This window comes from Manacus vitellinus, unplaced genomic scaffold (genome assembly GCF_001715985.3).
Source record: "Manacus vitellinus isolate BGI_N305 unplaced genomic scaffold, ASM171598v3 scaffold_4_pilon, whole genome shotgun sequence".
NCBI classification, from domain to species: domain Eukaryota; kingdom Metazoa; phylum Chordata; class Aves; order Passeriformes; family Pipridae; genus Manacus; species Manacus vitellinus.
This window is the reverse complement of record NW_021940604.1, coordinates 16,475,314-16,496,635: the sequence shown is the minus strand read 5'-3', so window position 1 is coordinate 16,496,635 and position 21,322 is coordinate 16,475,314. Positions and strand designations below refer to the sequence as shown.

The 21,322-nt window shown below is 40.7% G+C and overlaps 2 protein-coding genes across 3 annotated transcripts; both read left to right on the top strand.

Annotated features, from left to right (window-relative positions):
• Positions 1-1,190: 1,190 nt before the first annotated feature.
• FABP7 (fatty acid binding protein 7) lies at positions 1,191-4,668 on the top strand. The gene is made up of 4 exons (XM_018078254.1): positions 1,191-1,322; positions 1,983-2,155; positions 2,774-2,875; positions 4,307-4,668. Exons 1-4 carry the CDS (start codon positions 1,250-1,252, stop codon positions 4,355-4,357), a joined length of 399 nt encoding a protein of 132 aa, XP_017933743.1. The 5' UTR covers positions 1,191-1,249; the 3' UTR covers positions 4,358-4,668.
• Positions 4,669-7,461: 2,793 nt separating this feature from the next.
• On the top strand, positions 7,462-19,845 carry SMPDL3A (sphingomyelin phosphodiesterase acid like 3A). Of its 2 annotated transcripts, none has more exons than XM_029962777.1 (8): positions 7,462-7,551; positions 8,769-8,982; positions 10,325-10,469; positions 13,341-13,437; positions 14,673-14,851; positions 15,958-16,138; positions 18,050-18,174; positions 19,320-19,845. In XM_029962777.1, exons 2-8 carry the CDS (start codon positions 8,939-8,941, stop codon positions 19,623-19,625), a joined length of 1,077 nt encoding a protein of 358 aa, XP_029818637.1. In that variant the 5' UTR covers positions 7,462-7,551; positions 8,769-8,938; the 3' UTR covers positions 19,626-19,845. The 2 variants fall into 2 exon arrangements, with proteins under 2 accessions (XP_029818637.1, XP_029818638.1); XM_029962778.1 differs by lacking the exon at positions 7,462-7,551 and adding an exon at positions 8,036-8,506.
• The last annotated feature ends 1,477 nt before the right edge of the window (positions 19,846-21,322 follow it).

The window sequence follows — 21,322 nt, the reverse complement described above, 5'->3', positions numbered from 1 at the left end:
TCAGAAGAGGCAGTCAGACATAAACTGAGCAGCTGCAGGAGGGCACTTTTTGCTTCAAAGTGAATGGAAAGTTAAAGAGAAATTGATGCACTAGTTCATAACGTTAGGTTATGAAGATTAATGAAAATTGTGTTGTGTTGTAAAGGAATTAGAATTGTAAGGAATTAGAATTGTAAAGGAATTAGAATTATACTCCTCAGATTAATTCAGAGAGGGTTTAATTCCTTATGAGGACAAGTGAGAAAATGGCAAATTTACTTAAAATCCCATCAGAAATCATCATTTGCTCTACGCTTAAAGAATGTGCCATACTACAAGAGCCTGAAAGAAATGCAAATGATGGTCAGAAACTAATTTAAAAATATTGGGAAAATATTCATAATTATTTATATTTTGTATGGCTGAACAAGGTAAAAAATTGCTGAGGTTTTGTTCCTCAGCAATTCACTTAGTCCCTGAGTTTTGTTATGAGAGCTGAAGTGCTAGATTCAGTATTCTGGAATCCATCCAAGTCATAGGTCTGGTAAAGCTGACACTGTGGTGTGTCCCAGAGACAGGCTGCTTTCTGAAAAACATTTGAGAGACAAGATGACCACCTAGCATCTTAGAAGGATTTCAAAGAACAACTAGGAAGAAAACATTCCCTCTCTTGCAGGGGGGAAAAAAAAAAAGAAAAAGAAAGAAAGAGTTTTAATCTCTTTTCCTTCTTTCTTCATTCTTAGTCTCCAAATGCTGCCAGTTGTTGGGGCAAGGTGCTGTTTCCAATCAGCAATACCAGATGCCAAGTTCAGAAAGCATTCATATAGATGCTGTGAGGGGATCTGCACTTGGCCAACACCAAACTGGGGTTGAAAATCTTCATGGGAAAACTCGGTGGCATTGTGATCCTCAGTGGAGTCTTTCACGTTGGGTGCCCGCTTCTGTTTTTTCCACCGTGTTACTTTACATTTAGGGATAGCAACGGGGACCGATGGGGGTGCCCCCGGGGAGGCTCGGGTGAGGAGCAGTGCTTCAATCTTTCCTCTCCCTTCCCCTCCGCGTCCCGCCGTGTGTCCCGGCTGGGCACCACGCGCCTTCCCCGGCGGAGCGCCACCCGGCGGTGTGGGGCGTCTCGCGGGGCGTCGGGGGCGGACCGGGCCGCCCCCCGCCCCGCCCGGCCCCGCGGCCTGCTTTAAATGCGGGGCGGAGCGGGTAGGACCGGCGTTTCTGCCACCCCCGGCATCGCGCTCGGATCACGCAGCCGGCCGCCATGGTCGAGGCTTTCTGCGGCACCTGGAAGCTGGTGGACAGCCACAACTTCGACGAGTACATGAAGGCCCTGGGTAGGTACGGCCGGGCGGCGGACTTTAGGTAGACGTTGGAATTTTCACATACTAAAAAAAAAAAAAAAAAATAAAACAACAAAATTTAAAAGGACCCCCCCCACTGCCGGAGATGTAGATGAGGCATAGGCAGCAGTAGTGGTGATGAGGGAGGTTGTTTGAGACGGCTGTGCTTCTATCCCCAGAGCTACTTCGCTGCTTCATTCAGGCGGGGGGTGCGGGTGTGCTTGCGTGGGAGCCGTCCTGCGGGGAGAGGCTCCGGGAGATGGCCCCGGGCGAGGAGATGCGTGTGAAAGCCGGGCACATGCTGCTTGCGGATAAGCTGGAAACAAACAAACACAAAAGAAATCATTATGCTGGAGTGATAAGGAACTGAAACTCAGAGGAGCAGAAGCGATCGAGGCCGTAGGGGTGACCGCGGACGGGGTGCGGTGGCGGCGAGGGGGGCGCGGAGCTACAGCGGGGGGCGAGGGGGGGCGCAGTACCGATGGATAATGTCGGTACCAGGGCACAAGCGAAGCAGAAAGCAGCACTGCACAGGGATGGCTTACAATTGTAGAGCGGGAGGAGAGATTTCTGTACCTCGATGTGTGGCTAAAAGAAAAAATATATAAAAACACGAAGGTCTGATGGATTTCTCTTTGTCCTTGAATGGTCTAGGAGTGGGGTTTGCAACACGGCAGGTGGGGAATGTGACTAAACCCACTGTGATTATCAGCAGCGAGGGGGACAAAGTAGTGATCAGGACTCAAAGCACTTTCAAAAACACAGAAGTCAGCTGTAAACTTGGAGAGGAATTTGATGAAACTACCCCCGATGATAGAAACTGCAAAGTAAGTGAACTCTGGGCTGCAGTGGCCTCTTTTTTCTCTTCTTCCTCCCCGCCCCCGAGGCTCTATCTTTGGTAGGGTCAAAGGGAAAAAAATGTAACTTCTGCTACTACTAGTTGTAGCACTGCGAAGGACGGTAAAAAAGGGCAAGATTGCATTTTGCTTGCCCAGCCCGCTTACCGTCTTGCTTGAATCAATGTGTCCTTTCCCCAGCTCCCTGTCTGTCTTCCAGTGTCGACGAATTGTGTTAGCTGCCCGCTTTTCTCTCAATCTGAATACAATTTGGCAAAACTTTTTTCCAGTCGAAATAGTCAAATTTCTTTTTTTACTGCACCTTTGGGGGCTTAACATGAAACGTTATCCCAAAGCACATCTGAAGCAGGTTCTTGTGAGACTGGAACTTGAAGGAAACAACTTTTTCATCCTTTGACACAAACAAGAATTGTGTGGAGTTCATGCTTAAAACAAGGATGATTCATAGCCTTGGCTTGAAAATGGCTGGGACTACTTTATAATTCTAGATCCACATCCATCTATTGAAGAGAATTCAATAGAATGTGTGAGCAGAATCCCAAATATTCCAAATAAATGAAGGTCTTTGTGTTTCTTGGTATCTCACAGTCAGTTATGACCCTGGATGGAGACAAGCTAGTGCACGTACAGAAATGGGACGGCAAAGAGACAAACTTCGTGAGAGAAATAAAGGATGGCAAAATGGTAATGGTAAGTATAAAGCTCCCTGAGCGTTCGAATGTACCACTAACACTTCTCACTTACCCTTATCTCAAGCTTTGTGAACAGATAGTGTTACTTAGACACAAATCCTTAAACTAATTAGCAGGGAAAGCTAGCAGGGATTTTTCAAATAGTTGTTTTGTTTTGTGTCTTGTCTTAGTGACAACTAAAAAACTGCTAGTGGTTTTAGGCAAGTCAGGCTATGGATTTCCAGAGTGTATATGTTCTTTCTAGACTTTTATGTAAATACCTGAGAAAAAAAGTTCTGGTAATGATACAAAGTTCTTGATTATATAGGAAATTATCTGTTGCCAGTGATATTTCAGATTTCTTTGAAAACTTTATGCATGCACACATAAATAGTTTATTACACAAAATAAGTATTTCCCTGTGAAAATAAAATCACAATATTGCAGGAGGTAATGGCATTTTCATCTTTTAATAATAAAGGGTTTAGTCCTCCTATCTTTTTATAAACTACAATAAACAGCTGTTGTATAGAGAAAAATCTCAGTTTAAATTCACGTTATTTTCCCAGCTTTTCAGAAACTGGAGTATAGGGTGAATAAATGTTATAAGTTACTATAGCTAATGTCCACGGCAGCACTTCTCATGCTTATTTTTGGCACAGAAATGTAGCTTTCAAAAAAAACATCTTCAGCTATACTAATGTATCAGACTTGGTCTCTGGAGAAAACCAGTTAGTTTGTTTCCTGCATACTTCAGAGAGTATCTGCATGGATAGGGACTGTTGCAAATAATACAAACTTTAAAGCATACAGTCAATGCAACACAATGTGGCAAGAGATTCAAGGGAATACACATGCTTTGCATTTTGAAATAGCTACACATATACAGAAAACCTTTTCCTTTGGAATTTGAACATTCTGAGGTGCCCTGTTCTACTTCAGGAAATACTTCCAGAATGCATACTGTAGTTAGTGTTCTACACAATTGCAGCAACTATAGTATCTGCTAGTTCTAGCTTCACAGGGCATAGAATGCATTTTTTAGTGCAAGATTCTCCTTAAGTATATACCTATGCATAACAGTATAGAATAGGGGTATAGAGGACTTCGAATTTTAAATTTTACATCTTGGTGTGATCAGCTTTGGGAAAACAAGTGTACTAAAACAATGCTATATTGAAAAACTTAAATTCTAACCTCACTTGTACTGCCCTTGTAAATGTGCATTATGTGCTTCCTGGGTGTGAAAGTAGCAAGGAGAAAGTTTCATTTCTTATGGAAACTAAACTAAGGCTTTGCTTCTTCATTTAAAATGTCAAGCTAGACCAATTTATTTTTCTATAAATTACACAATGTAAACTGAACTTGTTGTAGCATGGCCTTCATAATATGTGTTATTACAGAAAATAGTCCAGCATCTAACATGTCTGTCTTTTCCTTGGACTTGCAGACTCTCACCTTTGGTGATGTGGTTGCTGTTCGCCACTATGAGAAAGCGTAGAGTTTACGTGACCTCTGTCCAGATGTTACTTCTGCTGGATGGATTAATGTCCCGTCCATAATCGAGCATAGCTAAAATGCACATTTCTGGTATGAAAGGTTAATAAAGAGTTTTGGGGAGTGTTTTTTATATAAAAACAACTTTATGCCATCAAATTGGCATGCTTGTGCTCTATAGTGAAACAGGTTAAACTTGGCATTAAATTTCTGAAACACTTGCCTCTTTTTTTTTTTTTTATTACAGTAAATGGAAAAATGTGAATTGTTTTGGAATGCAAATCAAAAAGAAATTAAAACATTTTTTAAACATGTGCTCCTTTGGCATTTAATCAGCTAATATTCCAGTGTTCTGGAGGGAGGTGTTCAAAGTTCCTTTTCTGAGTTTAAGGATGGAAAAGTATGCACCACAATGATGCAGCAGCCTTTCTATGTGGTGTAGAGTATTATGGGAAATGAAAAACAGACTTACTTCAGTGGCTTCTTTTTGCTGGAGAAAGATCAAGTCCCTGTCTTTATGTAGACAAAGAAGTAAGATGCTCAAGCCAGTTTCAGCTCCCCTCTTCACTGGGAATTTGTTTCCCAATGCAGGCTAAGGTCAGTAGACAGACAGACTTTGTTGGGATGATCATAGAGTTTTGGGTTTAGTAGTTAAGAGAGTTAATTTGTTTTGATAGGTTTGTTTTTTGGTTGTGGTTTTTTGTTGGGTTGTTTTTTTGGGTTTTTTTTGGGCTTTTCTTTGCTAATATGCGAATATTGAAGTCTTTCATAGGGTCAGAGGAAAGGGTCAACATGATAAATAACTCTTTCATCAGTCTCCACAAGGATGGCAGGAAAACAGTACAAGACAAACCTACCAAAATTCCCTTCCCTGACCTGTTTTTTTATAGCTAATATGTATGAGAGAGATAACAGTTTGCACTGTGAGCAATTTAAAATAAAAATGCTGCTTAAAAACGATAAATTAAAACCCTATGCCTGACCAATATTTCCTTAAAAGACCAGAGTAAGAAAACTCACTTTACGCCTCAGATTATTAAGAAAATTGGAATGGGTTGTTGGCAGCAGGGAGGAGATTATTTAGCGAGTCCATGTTTTCTACACACTGAGTCAGTGAACCACATGGAGATGTAGCTACCTATAGCCTTGCAAACAAAGGCACAGCTGAGCCCAACTCCCAGGCCTAATCCTGCACTGTATCATCCTTCAGGTCTCCTGTGTGATATTATGGAAACATGCTGTTGACTTCCCTGGATAGGTAGGATAATGTGGGTAGCCCATCTCACTCATCTGATAAAAGTTCAGACATAACAGGCACCTAACCCACACAACTATAAAATTCAATGTTATTAGCTTATTTTTTCACAAAGAAGCTGTCTGAAAGGAAGATCCAAGTCTGTTTTGTGGGGAACACTACACAGGTAGAAGAGAGTCCTTAATTATGAACCATTAAAGATATGTTTTATTTGGTGGCTATTGGTAGTTTTTAAAATCTGGAGCAAACACTTTCATCAGAGAAATGGAAAGTAGAACTTGCTCCAGTGGTATGGGGAGCTCTTCTGGGCTGCTTAGCTGCTACAGTGCAAGCTATGTTTAAGCAGCATCTTCTGCCCTTCAGTTTTATTAGCTCATTTAATCCTCAGCTTCAGTATCTGATGCAGCTTTTATCTGCCTTCCCACTGTTGCCTGTGGGTGCTCGTGCCACATGGCTGTCCTTCCCAGCCACCCCTTCTGAGAAAGGTGGCAGCAGCTGCATTTCCTTCTTCTCTGGGAAAAACAGACTTGCCTCCTCAATATTGGCATTCATCTTCACAACAAGTAATTTGTGGAGTCATTAATTAAAAAAAAAAAAAAAAGGGTTTCATTAAATATGAGGAAATGAATGCAGAGATGTTGCATTTCAGAATAAACCTTGAACGGTAAATATTTTACATTACAGTTGCTTTTAAACAAGGGCTACTTTTCCCTACAGACATCAGTTCTATATGTAATATGAAACCATCGTGAAGCTTATTGGTAAAGTCTTTTGCTATTCTAAAGATAAATAACATTAATGTCAAATTAAGGAGAGAAACGTGGAGAAGTAGTGCCTGTGACACTGCTCAGAGGAGTGAAAAAAATGACACATGGGACTTCCAGCTGCTGCTAATAAAACAGCTTTGCAGAGCCCTGGAAAGCAGATCTGAACAGAATAGCATACAGAGCATTGTGACATTTGAGGGCAACCACAGGATCCATGACACCGCTACTGTGATCTGCTCCTAAAATTGACAGCAAGTACTCTAGACAAAACTACTCTGACTTCAGCGATAAACAGCAGCTTTGCTACCATAAAGCCTTGGCAGCGGAGACTCATATTTACAGTACATCTCATCACTTCCCTTAAGCTGTATTAAACGTGTACTTCATAGCATATTTCATCAATTTTTTGTTTTGTTTAGTTTCTTATTTTAAAGCATCTTAAGTAACCGGGATCCATCCTTCCAAGAGAGGTTTGAGGTGTGGGGTGTCTTGAGCGCAGCCTTCCTTCAAGGCCGCCTCACAGCCGGTGCTCTGACTTGAGCCCTGCCCGCGGCCAGGCTTGGCTCCTGCGAGCTCCCCTCAAGGTCACCGCGGGCACGGCCGGCCGAGGCGACAGCAGCTCGCCCCTTGGGGACCCGCCGCCTGGCAGCGGGCGGGGGCCGCGGCCCGGGCGGCTGCTGGCCCCGGGGCGGGCGGCGCGGCGCCGTGGTTTCCGGCGGCCGCCGCGAGGCCGCGGAGGGCCGGGGCTTGCACAAGCGTTCGGGGCTCGCGCCCTTTCCCGGGCAGTCACATGAGCAGAGCCGTCGGCGGGCCAGGCGCTCCGCACGGCCGACATGGAGCTGCGGGTGGCCCTCGGGCTGTGCGCTGCTCTGCGCCGCGCTGGAGGCGGCACCGGCCGGCCGCAGCCCCGCTCCGCCCGTGGGTGAGTCGGCGGGGGGCAGCGCCTCCGGAGGCCGGGGGAGGCGGGCGAAGGGCGGCCCGGCGGAGGCAGACCCGGCCGGGGGCACTGCCGGCCCGGCGGCCGGGGGGGCTGGGGTGCGCGCTCCCCGCTTGTGCCTCCTTTCCTCTCCCCTGGCGGCACTGCTGCCCGCGCTTAGCCCCCTGCCGCGGTATTCCCTGTCCCAAGTGGCTCCAGCTGCACGTGGCTGTTAGATCAGTAAACACGGCGCTTTTCAGGTACGGGGGGTTAAGTGGGGTTTATATCCAGTTATCCGGCGGGTGGGGTGAGGTGAGGTGAGCGCGGCCCTGCCTGTGGCGCGGTGTCCCGGGGCATGCACTGCAAACACCGCGTCCGGGCTCCGTGCTGTCAGCAAACACACGCTCTGCCCGCCGTGGCCCCTGGTGCGGCCGTGTACGCAGGTGAGTGCTCCCAAATGGTTTCCCACAGAATTTTCATTCCATGTCGCTCACACTTGCCTCGGACCGAACACGCAGCAGTATCCTGGCGTTTCTGAGAGTCCTAATCGTATGAGTCACAGTTTTACAGATTTTGAAGAACGCTGCTGGTTTTTGCTTCCTGAAATAAAGCTCCGCGGGGTAGAGCTGCGTGGTGCCTGCTCAGCCACAGAGTGGGCATGTGACCTTGGGAAAAATCAATTTATATCCGTCCCTGTTTCACAACCACTGCCCCAGATACATGAGTATCAAAGCCTTTACCAAGTGCTTTGAAACGGACAGAGAGAAATTACTCTTATTTTACATGAAACTTGAAGGCTTATAGGCTAATACAGACTTCATTCACCTTGTTCAGCATATTCCTATAGTTCTCAGCTCCTTTGTCCGTGCAGTGCTGTGTAGCCATGGCTGAGAACATGTCAGCCGGGAAAACAGTGGTAAGGCTGACACACTGCTCTATGGTGAGAAGCCCAGTCTCTGCTACTGTGGCTGCTGAGGAGAAGAGCTTTGAAATTTTTGCACACATGCTGTTTCTTGCCATTCTTTCTAGGCTCTGATCTTTTATAGTAGCTTCCAGCCAGGGAAGCTCTGGAAAAATAATTAAAATGCAACTCCCTCTCTTTTCAGGTGAAGTGGAGAAGTCCTTCTATTGCCTCCTCTACTCTGCAGTTTCCAGATTGCTATTAATGAAAAAGAGCTGATTTTTCAGTTCCTTCCAATCTCCTTTTTATTTCTGGTAAACAGTGTAAACCCATGCCTCTGCCTCTGTTTTCAGTTTTTCTAAGTAGACTACATGAAGGACTCGACTCTTGTCAGGAATGCAGAACTTGCCCACACTTATCAAACAGGCTGATCAACAATTTGTTAAATTTATTCTCCTTTTCAAAAGTTTAAAGAGGAATAGCAGTAGAAACCTGGAGCAAACTTGGCATTACCCTTGTATATCCAGTTCAGATGCAAATAATGCATTTTCTTTAATCTTTGTTTTCTGAAAACAGGGCAGTTCTGGCATGTATCCGATCTACATTTAGATCCGACTTATCATATTACCCCTGATCGCACCAAAGTTTGTTCTTCTTCCAAAGGAGCCAATGCCTCCAACCCAGGCCCATTTGGAGATTTTTTGTGTGATTCTCCTTATCAACTTATTTTGTCAGCATTTACATTCATGAAGGATTCAAAAGAGCAGGTTTCATTCATGATTTGGACAGGGTAAGTGTTCACGTCATTGCAGTTAAAGCGGGATAGCCACATAGAGCGGTAATTCACAAGTCTATATTTGCACCAACAGATCTGAGTTCAGTATCTCACAAACACTAGTTGTCCCTTTAGTTGTCCAAATGGCTACTAGGTGGAAGACTGAGAATATAAGGCCTCAGGAGCAGACTTTGATCTCTGTATTAATTGTTGGACTGTTCATTGTGGTATTTACCACATGGCTGTGTTAGTGTAAGTTAATAGAAATGGTGCAGGGGGGGTGGAAAATGGAAAAAAAAACAAAAAGAAAGGTCAGGGCAATAACTGACTGGAATTAATTATTACGGGAGGCAGTGAATTTTGTACATCTTCAGGTCTGCATCTGAAGTGCATCCTTTCTTAGAAGATACCCTGTAACTACATTGTATTTAGTTCTTTAAGAAGTAACTAGAATCAAGCAATACTATAGCTTATGCATTTTTTTTTAAATGTATAAAGTTACCATTCTGGTTTGGTGCCTGTATGGATTTTAGATCAGCAGCTCTCAGGGGGAGGGTAACAGTGTCATAGTTGCTGCCTCTCTCTTCAGTACTATCATTTTACTCTGTTGAGTAAAAGCATTTACCTTTCCTGTTCCAATCTTCCATATTAGAAAGTGAGCATAATAATACTCTCACAGAGGTGTTACCTGTGAAGCTTTTTGTGCCTTAGCAATGGGACTGGAGAAAGAAGTGTGAAAGGGAGGCATATGAGTAGCTTGATAGTACTATGCCCTGTTACTTTCTAGGTATTCATGAAAGATAGCATTGATGTACTCTTCTGCCATAGGAAAACTCTGAATTCTACCATCACATAGTTTTTTATGGTATAGCTCAACAGATAATTTATCAAAGAGATTAATAGTTTTGAGTGTTTGTGAGAACTAGTTTGTTTATGTTGTGTCAATTTTGCTGGGGAAGGGTGTTAAAAAATACTAATATATGAAGATAAGTGATGAATTTGTTTCACTTACCTTATCGTACTTAATTTTCAACAGGATGTTGTTAAAAGGAAAAAAAGAAACTTGCAAAGTTGTGCAGGTGATGAAAGACATATAACCCAAACTGCGCAGTAGCTCAAAATGATGGCATTAAATTAGTTTAATTTCTAAGAAGTCTTCACTATGATATGAAACAACATTAGTCTGCTCGTTTGCACTTTTTTAAAGCCTCTGCAGTGAGTCTTTCAAGCAATTCTGTGGTTTTAATTAAAAAATATTGTAGCCTTACATGCTAGAATGTAGATGTGTTTGCAGAATTTTTTGCCTTTCCTTACGTTGCTAACAAACCTTTGTTAATAAAGCCTTTTTCTTTTTCAGAGATAGCCCTCCTCATGTTCCTGTAAAAGAGCTCTCCACGAAGTTGGTCATTAGCATCATTGGCAATATGAGTTCTACAATTCGTAATTTCTTTCCAGATCTTCAGGTTTTCCCGGCCTTGGGCAATCATGACTACTGGCCACAGGTAAAACAAGTTAGCTGGTTTTTTATACGTCATACTGAGTGTGTTCCTAAGGCCTCAGAAATTATTCTGGAAACAGAATTCTACAATTCTTCAGTTAGCATTTAAAATTATCAATAGTTCCGCTGTAGAACAGAAACTAAATCTCTCTCTTTGTGCTCTTACCCGAGGAAAGGTTGATGCCAGGTAAGATCTGTACGTGGCCTGAGATCATGTGAGTTCACTGCTAATTGTTCCTCATGGCTTAGAACCACCATATGTCGAAATAGTTAATACATGCTTATTTTTTTATTGCTGTATGAGTCATGCATGTGTAATCTATCAGAAATTACATCCTTAATGGATCTATGAGCCTGTGATAACTTTCAAGGTGTACTGAAAGTCCTGCTGGAAATCTGTGTGCTGGCATCACTGGATTTATTTTTTTTACCAAACTAATGGCAGAATTTTTGTAATGTCCCTGTAGTTTTGCCACTATTATTAAAAATATGTCTATTTTTTCTTTCCTTATTGGACATTTAGCCACTGAATCATCAATGTGAATATTTCTATGTGCAGCTGAGGACTTTTTTGCTTTGAGTGTACTGTGAATATTGTTCTTGGCATAGCTCAAAAGTAAACAGTTGCTTCATGTGTCCTTTCAAGCATGTTGTGGGTTGATCTGGCAGCACACAGGACTCAGAAGCAAATGCTGTCATTGGATCTGAGGGGATCAGAAGGGATGGGGAGCAGGTCAACTAAAATATTTTGTTTGAAATGCCTCATGGGAATTCAGTAACACCCTTTCACACCCCAAAGGATTTATTCCAGCTTTCTGTGTTATTCATTAGGCCTGTCATGGTATATGTTGGTGTAGTAGGTAATTATATAATTTCCTGTGTCATTGCTGGAGTTAGTGCTTTCCAGACTGAAGAGTAACAGAGGTGCTTGAGAGAGTGGGAAAAGGAAACATGCGAAACAAAAATAAGAGCTAGACATATACTGGAAATGTGAGCGTACAAAACAAACTGGGACTTCAGTCTCTTGGGTTCTTACTGTGGTAGTTTTGTGTTGGCTTGTCAGGTGCACTGATGAGGACAGGTTGGTTCACTGGAAACCTCTGGTTTGATAAATAACCCCTTAACTGAGGACTCTGTTTTGTTTTCATTTTGTTTTGTTTTTAAAAATGTCTAAACAGATAATAGTTGTCATTCAGCAGTCTCCTTTGATATAGAAGAAAAAAACTAGATACAATAACTTTGTAGACAAAGAATGTAGGGACTTCTTCAACAAATATGAATTTTGCTTGCGAAATTAAATCTGAAAATAGAAAAAAAGATGCTCAGGAGGGGCAGATGGGCAGCAAATAGGACTTTGAAGCAGTCAGGTGATTTGAATAACTGGTGATTGTTGTAGTTTTCTCTGTGCAAAGCCACACAGTTTGTGTGATACTTTGCTTTGAAATCGCATGCTTCACCAATGTGCTGAAGTGGCATGCTTTTCAGTTACTGCTTGAAAAATGCCATGGGATCAGAATATCCCCACTATGGGGTCATTTCATCTGTTTTGATTGGTTCAACGTTTGTTTTTTGCAGTTATGACATTTCTCTTTTTCATATGGACATGCATGGCAAATGTCCTGTAGGCTGGAAGTGATGTGGAACAAGACACACACTGTGGGCTGCTCCAAAGCAAGTGTGAGAGCTGCGTGCTCACCATACACTGAAGAATTTTATTGTTCCCAGTTGTGTTCTGAACTGTCTTAACAACTGAAGAGTCTTGGGTGATTTTTCTTGCAGAACATGTTATAAACACTACTCAGTATAATCAAGCATTGGGATACCTTTCAGATCGTATATTGTGACCTAAGTCTTTCTGCATTGTCTTATTTGCTTCACACCCTTGCCCCTGCTTAAAACAAATTCCCCAACTGCTGTCTAGCAGTTCACAGAACACTGGCTTGCCTGAGTCCAAACCACCTTCAGTCCATAACATGATCTCTTATCTGAGATCAGGTTTTGCTGTGTGTCTTAGTGACTGTTAGGTCTGGCTCAAAGCAGTCCTAATAACTGATGTCTGTGCACTGCAAGCAGCAAATTTCTCAACAGACGTCTGATTGCACTGCTCCTAGACAGAGGCTTACTACCTAAGCCTCTAACAACCTAGGTTTAGTTTCAAAGATCTTGGAAAGGTCAAATTTATGTTTAAGAAAACATGCACTGCAATGCTGTTCCTGTTTTTCAACCCCTGTTAGGACAGGCTGGTATCTTTCTGTCAGGGTTAGATCAGAGCATGGCTCTTAACAGGCTGTGGCTCAGGCTGAAGAGTGCTACAGTCCTAATTAAAGCCCGTGGGAGAAAACATTGACAAAACTTTTTCTTTTATATTTTAAATGCTTTGTTACTAGAACTACAGGACACCACAGCAACATTTGCCAATTTCGTCTGAATGTGTCTGAGGGCCATAGTGGAGTTTTAAGGAGCTGCTATGAACCCCAAGTTCTTGAAAAAATCACCTTTAAGAGAAGCTTACCTTCAAGCTTTTCATCCAAGAGACTTTATTTTTAGACTTTGACTTGTCAGTTGATATGTTTATTAATTCTGCAGAATGTATGGTTTTCCATTCTGCTGTATTCCTAAAGTTTCACATATTTCTGGTGTTAGTTTATCAGTGCATTAATGAGGCCATGCAGTCAGTTCTGACTAAGTTTAGGCATTTGAAGCTGATCAGCAATACTGGATGTTCAGAAGTTGGTTTTTTCCTTTCTCGAATTCCTCCTGGTGATGGCTGGATACACTTACATGTTATGCAAGAGACCAGGTAGGATAATTTAGTGGGGTTTTTTTGTCTGTGTGTCCGAATGCTAAGATTTAGCCAGATTCTCCTCTCTCACAGGATCAGCTTCCTGTAACTACCAGTGAAGTTTACAATGCTGTTGCTGATTTCTGGAAACCTTGGCTAAATGATGAAGCAATCAATACCTTCAGAAAAGGTAAATATGGCAGTAATGCATTGTGAAGCTCAGGTTTAGGAAAGTAATGTTTCTATGGATTAGCTGTTTGTTTAGCTAAGTCTCATAGGATGAATCAGAACAATGGATTATTTGTAATGCTTCTCCTGGAAGAAGTTACTTATCTTTTTCAATGGCAATGCCTATATTCAAAATACATGTATTCCTTTCTGATGCAATAATTATTGCTTCTTGTAGAGATGTACAGTGTTATTGACATTGTACCAATGCATGTGAAATACCTTTCTGACTTTAATACCTCTTAATACTTTTTAGATGAAGGTGTATGGATGCACAAGAAAACTTAGCTTTGGTTGTAAAAAACTGTTAAAATGATGTTTCTGTTTTAATGCTATATGTATTTCAGAGCATATTGAATAGGTACATTTTGGTTCAGGTTATGATAGCACATAGTCATGGTGATTATACTGTTAACATTTATGTCCAACTTACTACTTGGGAGAATACTGATATCCTAATTAAGATTGTTCTTTTTAGCAAAGGACTGAAAAGTTCAACCCATTTTCCAATCCACTCAAACATTAGGGATTTGGAAGTTTAATTTGTGGGTTTGTGTCCTGAATGAGAACAACCTCGGGATAAGAATGGAAGTGGAAACTTTAAGAAGGATAATAAAACTCAAAGAGCAGACCATAAATTCACGTATATTATAATTCTGTTGCTGTAGCTCCACTGAACTATGAAGTTACACCCATGAAGAAGCTCAGCATGCTGTGGAGAGTTTTGGGAGCTAGAATTGAAAAATGTGATCTTTACTTTTCATCATATTACCAGTCTGAAGTTAAATGACTTTCAAAGTACAAGGCTACTAAACTCAAACAGTTCTTCCTGGAGGAGCCTGTACGTTTGCATTATTTCAAGAAATGTGGGACTTTTAACAACTATTGTATCTCAGTGTGGAAGAAACATTAGAGGGCACTTCTTGCATGTGATAATTGCATCTGAATACTGTCAATTAAACACAAAGGCAATTACAGGCAAGAATTCATAAATAATTCAATGTCAATTTATACTAAAATGTGGCTGAAAACGTTGTTAAGATGTTCTGTTGTGATATGGTGATATGTGGCTTGATTAAGCATCAGTAATCTATTAGAAAGAGTAAGGCTGGGTATTTTATCAGTGGCATACTTTGATTGTAAAGTTGTGCCTTGAAGCCTTTCATTTTTCATAGGATATTGGTCCTGTTTTCACAGGTGGCTTCTACACACAGCTGTTTGAATCCAGTGATGGCTCTCAGCCGCTCAGGATAATCAGTCTGAACACAAATTTATATTACAGCCCCAACAGCCTAACTGTGAATATCACTGACCCAGCCAACCAGTTTGCCTGGCTGGAGGCAATACTTGAAACCTCTTCACAAAACAAGGAAAAGGTAGGGGCCATGAACAGAACCCATCAGAAGAAGTAGAGACAATGAAAATATAAACATGCTTCTAGAAGAATATTAATGCTGCCAAAGATACTAAAAAATTAAAATTTATTTTTTAATAATTTCTCTTTGGATAGGTGCATTATACTGCAACAATTAATAAAATAGTTGAATGAAGTTTCTCTAATGAAGTTTCTCAAATTATACAGTAAAATACTTTTTCTTTCCTACTATGTAAAATACTGCAGAAGCCAGTTTCTTAGCTTTTTTACCCATAGTCTTTAATTTTAAAATCTACACTCTTGGCCTAAGACAAAAGCTAGCATGTTTGATTTACATTTTAATATAATTAAAAGTATCAAAAATAGAAATTAGAAGGGAGTTTGTCAACCACAAAACTTAGCCAAGCTGCGCAATTGCTCTGATTTGAGTGTTATAGTATATTACTCAGGTTTTGAAGTGAAGTTATAAATTGTTGGCTCCTGATAGATTGATTGATTGATTGGTGCAGGGATTGGATCATCATCTGAGCAGAAGATGTGTTTAATTTGAAACATGTTTACATTTTGCTGCAGTGTTTTAATTTAAAAAATATTATAGTCCAGTCAGGAGAAAGGAGAGATTTCCCTTCCTCATGAAACTCTGCTGCATATTAGCTGGTGTGTGCAGTTGGCACTAAGCCTCTGCCTCAGACAGAGGGGTTTTAACTAGTTTTTCCATATTTCTGGTGACTCTCTGACTATGCAGGCACTGTGATACTTGAACATAAGTTTTTCCTTCTATCTTCTTGAGATGCCAAATTATAAGTCTTGCCCTAGTAACTAAATTTTTTCATTTGAAGTAATTGATAACATTTTCCTTAGGCCTAAAATCACGCGTAGATTTATTGGAACTGTTTTCCTCTAATAATATACTTAATTGATATTATGAATTTGAACATTCGTACTGTTTGTATTTTATATAAAAAAACTGTCATGATTTACATCTTTCAGAATGACATTTCTGAGACAGCATTATTATGAAAATGTGGTAACCATTATTAGGTTACAGCTAAAAGTGTAAGTTTCAAATGAAGGTGCTAATCATGCTTTCTGTATTTAATTCCTTAGGTATATATAATAGGTCATGTACCGGTAGGATACTTGCCATATGCAAGGAATACTACAGCTATAAGGGAGTATTACAATGAGAGACTGGTAAAGATTTTTCGCAAATACAGTAGTGTTATTGCGGGCCAGTTTTTTGGACATACTCACAGAGATAGTATCATGGTCCTCCTGGATGAAGAAGGTAATGATGCTTGCTGACTCCTGAATCTTTTTCTTCCTGATTAAAAGCAAATTAATACTTTCTTGCATGTTTTTCCTAGTCAGCTTCTGTTATAAATAATTGGAAAAAAGGAAATTGGCAAATACTGCTATATACCTGCAAGAGTTCAAGTCTCACACACTGCCATTCTTTTTCTAAAGAGAATCTTGCAAGGCAGACTGTCTTTTTTTATTGAAGTCAGAAGAGACTCCTCTAGCTTCCTAATCTATTTTTTTTTAATGAATGCTTATGCCTAGACAGGCATTTCTAGTCTTTCCTCTCCACTCAGTGACACGGGCAAATTATACTAGCGAGTTGCTATTGTGTAATGTGTCAAAGGGAATGTTCTCAGGCCAGCTAGACATGCTCTATGTTCCTGTGTTTCCTGCATCATTACTGTGCCTCTCTGCTGAGTTCCCTGCTGCTTCAAAGTTAATTAAGATAAGGGTAAGCAGGAGGCAGAGGAAAGAAAGTCTCTGCCTGTTGCATCTCTTAGATCAGCTAATTTCCCTTCAAGAAAATCACCCACATTGAAATTTTTGTTTATTGCTTTGAAATTCCTTAGTTTGAAGCATGGGCATGGCTATATGGAGCACTCTAACATCTCTAACAGAAGATATCTAACAAGTTGTGTCTGTAGCATAGAACAATGAGAGATCCGTTGCTTTTTCTTTATGTAAAATACCCAAATGTTAATTGGCTCTTCATCTATGTTTTATATAAACTTATAAAAACTATGCCCAAAATGATGACCAGGGTAACACTATTCCAAATCTTTTACCTTTTTACATGGTGTTATTATGGAGTTAATCTCCAGTAAAAAGAATCCAGACTAATGAAAGAACTGGCTTTTTGTATTTTTTTTTAATGGTGTTTAAGGCAGTCTCATACTTACATTTTTTGTACCTTGTCCCGTTTATGCTTAAAATCATCACCTCTACTGCAAATTTCACTGGGGACAGACTGATCTTGGTGCTTGTCATTACAGTTCACATGTGCAACTGCTTCCAAATTATTTTAGTAATTTTGCATCTTTTGACAAGATTTAAACAGTGAAGTTGCATGTAGCTACATACAGATTGTGTTTATCTGTACGGCTTTAGTCTGTCTTCTATTCATGACATTTTCCTCTTGACAGAATTCCAGAGAATTCAAGATAAATGCAATATTGCAGCCAACATCAGTGTAATGAGATAGAGCTCAGTTTTGTCTTCTCCAGAAGAATCTACTGATTTCCAAGGTTTCAAAGCTTCTGCTCATATGTGGAGACTGACCTTGTGATTTCATTGCTGTGGCAGTGTCAGAGAAGAGAATAGTTAGGGTTTCTTTCTTCCACAGAGAACCTCTCAATGTGCTTACCTGCATATTCTGTCTCATTAAAACCATCTGCATCCTCGCAATTCAGTTGCTGTAAAGATCTGTGTTCATGTACTAGGTGCTGAGTTAGTGTAGCTGAGCGAAGTCAGGGTCAAGTTATGAGACTCTGGTGTTTCTAATAACATTATAAACACATAAAGTGACATGTAAAATACTGTATGGAAACAGCAGCTAAAGGTTTTGAATATGTCTTCAGTAGAAATATGCAAAATGCAGAGACTTCACATATAGGCAAGACACTTTGCACAGGTAGTTGAATTGGTTGGGAAGCCTCTAGTATAGACAAACTTGAGTGGTACACACTGGAGTGAGTACTGTTGTATTTGACACAAGTCTTGGTTTGTGTATTGGAAGTATAGAAGGAGTTCACATTGATATAGCTTATCCAGGGGGGAAAAAAGCTAATATCCTTAAGCCAGTCACTCTTGTCCTTGCTGTGTTGGTTCTCTAAAAAAAACATTTGTTTGAAAAAATGATTGAAAGGAAACTGTCTCTTCACCTTCTTCTTTCCTGCAGAAAAGCCAGTCAATTCCTTGTTTGTGGCACCTGCTGTAACCCCAGTGAAGAATGTATGGCAAATGGAGTCCAATAACCCTGGTGTCAGATTGTATCAGTATGATATTCTTGATTATACTTTACTGGTAAGTAAATATTTTAAAGCATTTTTTAAGACTTAAAATATAGTGTAATTGAAAATTACAGTGAGATATCAGCCTTTGTAGTATCATGGCTATTGGTGGAACTTTGGTGCTTACTCTTAATTTTTCTTCCTTGGCAAAGGAAAGGAAATCTGTCTTTCTGTGCCTGCTGGACTACCTTCTATTCTCAATGGAATATTCTTATGACATAGAATCAAAGACAATGAGAATTTTTCTAGGCAAAATCCTAAAACTATTTGCAGGGAGCTCTGCAACTGTGAAAGAGGTTCACCCCAAATCCTAGGCTTGTTGTTTGCTGAAGATAGCCTGAGCTTTGGGATGCAGTCCATGAAAGGCTTCTAAAGGGTGTAGAAGGGCAGAGGAAGAAAAGCACTTTTAACCCCATGATGTCTTGTAATCATGCATCTTCCTATATAGAGTTTATACTTTTTATGGGAAATGGTAGATAAATTTAGAAGGAAAAAAAGTAAAATACTTTTACTCTGTAGTCTTGTGATTTTGGGAGATGAAGTGAATCCTGTATAATTATATTGGCTCTGAATGACTTGGACTTTCTCTCTGTAATTCAGGATAAAATCTTCACTCCACTGAGTTCAGTGACAATGCACTCTGCAGCTTGACTGGGAGTGGGGTTTCTCTCTGGAGACCTATGCTAATACAGGCTGCTCCTTTCTTGTGCAGATTTCACTCCTGCATCGAGATCTCTTCCTTTCCCTTAAATTCTCCCTGGGCCATTCTTTTTCTCTCCATTCTGCCCCTCAAGGAGTGCCTGCAGAAAGGAGACTTCTGTTTTTTATCCTTTTGCCCCGCTCCTAAGGCAGACATGAGCATAGAGGAGTTTGGACAGGAAAGACCTCTAACACTGGCACTGCTGCCTTTTGTGTCTCCTTTTTCTTCTCCTCCCCATCCCCCCACCATTACCGAACTGCAAGCACCAGCTTTGGGTGTAAGCCCAGCTCTTGGGGTGGGACACGACCTTCTGTTCGCTTGTGAATAATGAGGAGTGACAGCTTCCTAATCAATATATCACTCCAGAGACTTAATGAAGCAGGGAAGAAAGCAATACAGCCATGACTATTTTTTCTTTCTTTCTCTTTTTTTTTCTTTTTTTTTTTTTTTAACTGTAGGATCTTTGGCAGTTTTACTTGGACCTCAGAGATGCCAATGAGAAAAATGAATCCAACTGGAAATTAGAATACATCCTGACTAAAACTTATGGCATTGAAGACTTGAAGCCAGAAAGCCTATATGAAATGGCCAAACAGTTGTCTATGCCACACAGCACACTCTTTAAGCAGTATTACAGTAACTTCATTGTGAGTTATGACAAAACCATTGTCTGTGAAGAGGGGTGCAAGACCTGCCAAATATGTGCAATCCAATATTTAGATCACTCTTCATACACAGAGTGTATCCAGCGGGAGGCAACGTGAAGATGAAATCTCTGTGCAGTTGATGCAGATAGTGACTTTGCCTGTGATTCAAAGAACCTGCTTGTTCTTTCGCTCAAGCACTGATGTACAGACAGGGAACCTGGGGAACTTCTCTGAATTTCAGGGGAGCAGTAAATCTCCCTAGATCTTTCTTCTTGCAAACATGTTGTCCTTTATTATCTAAATAAAAGCTTATTGACTATGTAATAGTGGCCAAATACTTTGCTGTGTTTTCAAGTGTCCTGTACCCTGCATAACAGGCATCACAGCATGTGGAAATAGAAGTTACTCACTTGGTTCTTTGTAAATCCAAGTCTTATTTCTCAGGGTGTGTAAACATAGGCAATACCATTTCAGGCATGGAATTTTCATGGGGGCGGGTTTCAACCATCTGCTGTCACAATTTGCAAACTGAATTCAGCAAAACCCACATTTGCTGAGACTTAAGTGCAGTTATGTTGTTGATGCGATGCCACTATTAGGCATCTCTTTGTGCCAAGTTTTCCTTCTTAATCCCTCAAACCTACCTCTGCTTAGGGGCATTTTCTAATGATGGCATAAAAGTGACTTAATGGAAGACAAACCTCCATCCTGTAAATGCTTAATCTAATTTTTTCAGAATCTGTGTGTTTGCCCAGCATGAAGTGCTTTTTTTCTCATGATAGAGCTATGTGCACTGATACTGCTATCAGGGAGTCTCCTGGTATAAGATTTTGCAGCAGACCGTAAATCAGGTTTAAATTGATCAACATCAGTAACTGGACATAACAGATACATTCTCTGTGTGGCATAGGTCATGCACTTGTCATGGTGTTTCTTATGTTTCTTTTTTCACAGAACAGTCTAGTACTTAATATGAAGATTATCACATATGAATTTACAATTGCAGAATTGCTTCTTCCTCTTCTTGTGGTTAAATATGTGCACAAGATGATGCTATTAAGATGGCCCTTTATCTGGTGTGTGTATAACCAAGAAGGACCTTTACCCATTTTTCTGTCACCTCAACAGCTACACCTTTGGAAGCTTTGGTCAGTATAATGCAACACAGACCCTACTCTAGATAATATTATCCCTGAGTAACTGGAGTTGTAGAAGTGGTTATGAGACAAATCCAATTATGGTTTTTTTAATGAGATTAAAGCCTTTACTGTAGCCATTGAGGAACTTTCTGGGTTTGTTTCTACCCAACCTTGAAGTACTTAACAGAAAATTTTCAGGTAAATTTTCTGAGCCTCTAGCATGCACAACTGTAGATGCAGATACCTCAGATTTGTCACACATTAATTATTCATAGAGGAAATCGTTGATTTGTTAAATTTGCATTCAAAAAAAAATCCTCCAGTGGTGCTAATGTATAGAAATGCCATTAATAATGCACAGTAGGCAGTCCTATATTTTAAATTCAGTGCTTGGAGAAGGTATGGTGAGCATGTAAACTCTTTAATCTGTTCTGGCTGCTCTTAAATGTGTCTGTATATGTAAATAACGTGAATTAACGCAGGTACTGTACAGACTACGACTATGAGGAAGTGCCAAAAAGTTTCAGCACTGAAAGCTGATGATTCCATCTGTGTTGGATGTGTTCCTTGGTTGCGTTTCTCATGGGTGTGTTCATTAAAAAACGCCTCTTACCAGTACCAGTTTTCCAAGGGCAAGGAGGCAGAGTTGTGGGTGGATAGCAGAAGAGAACTTGG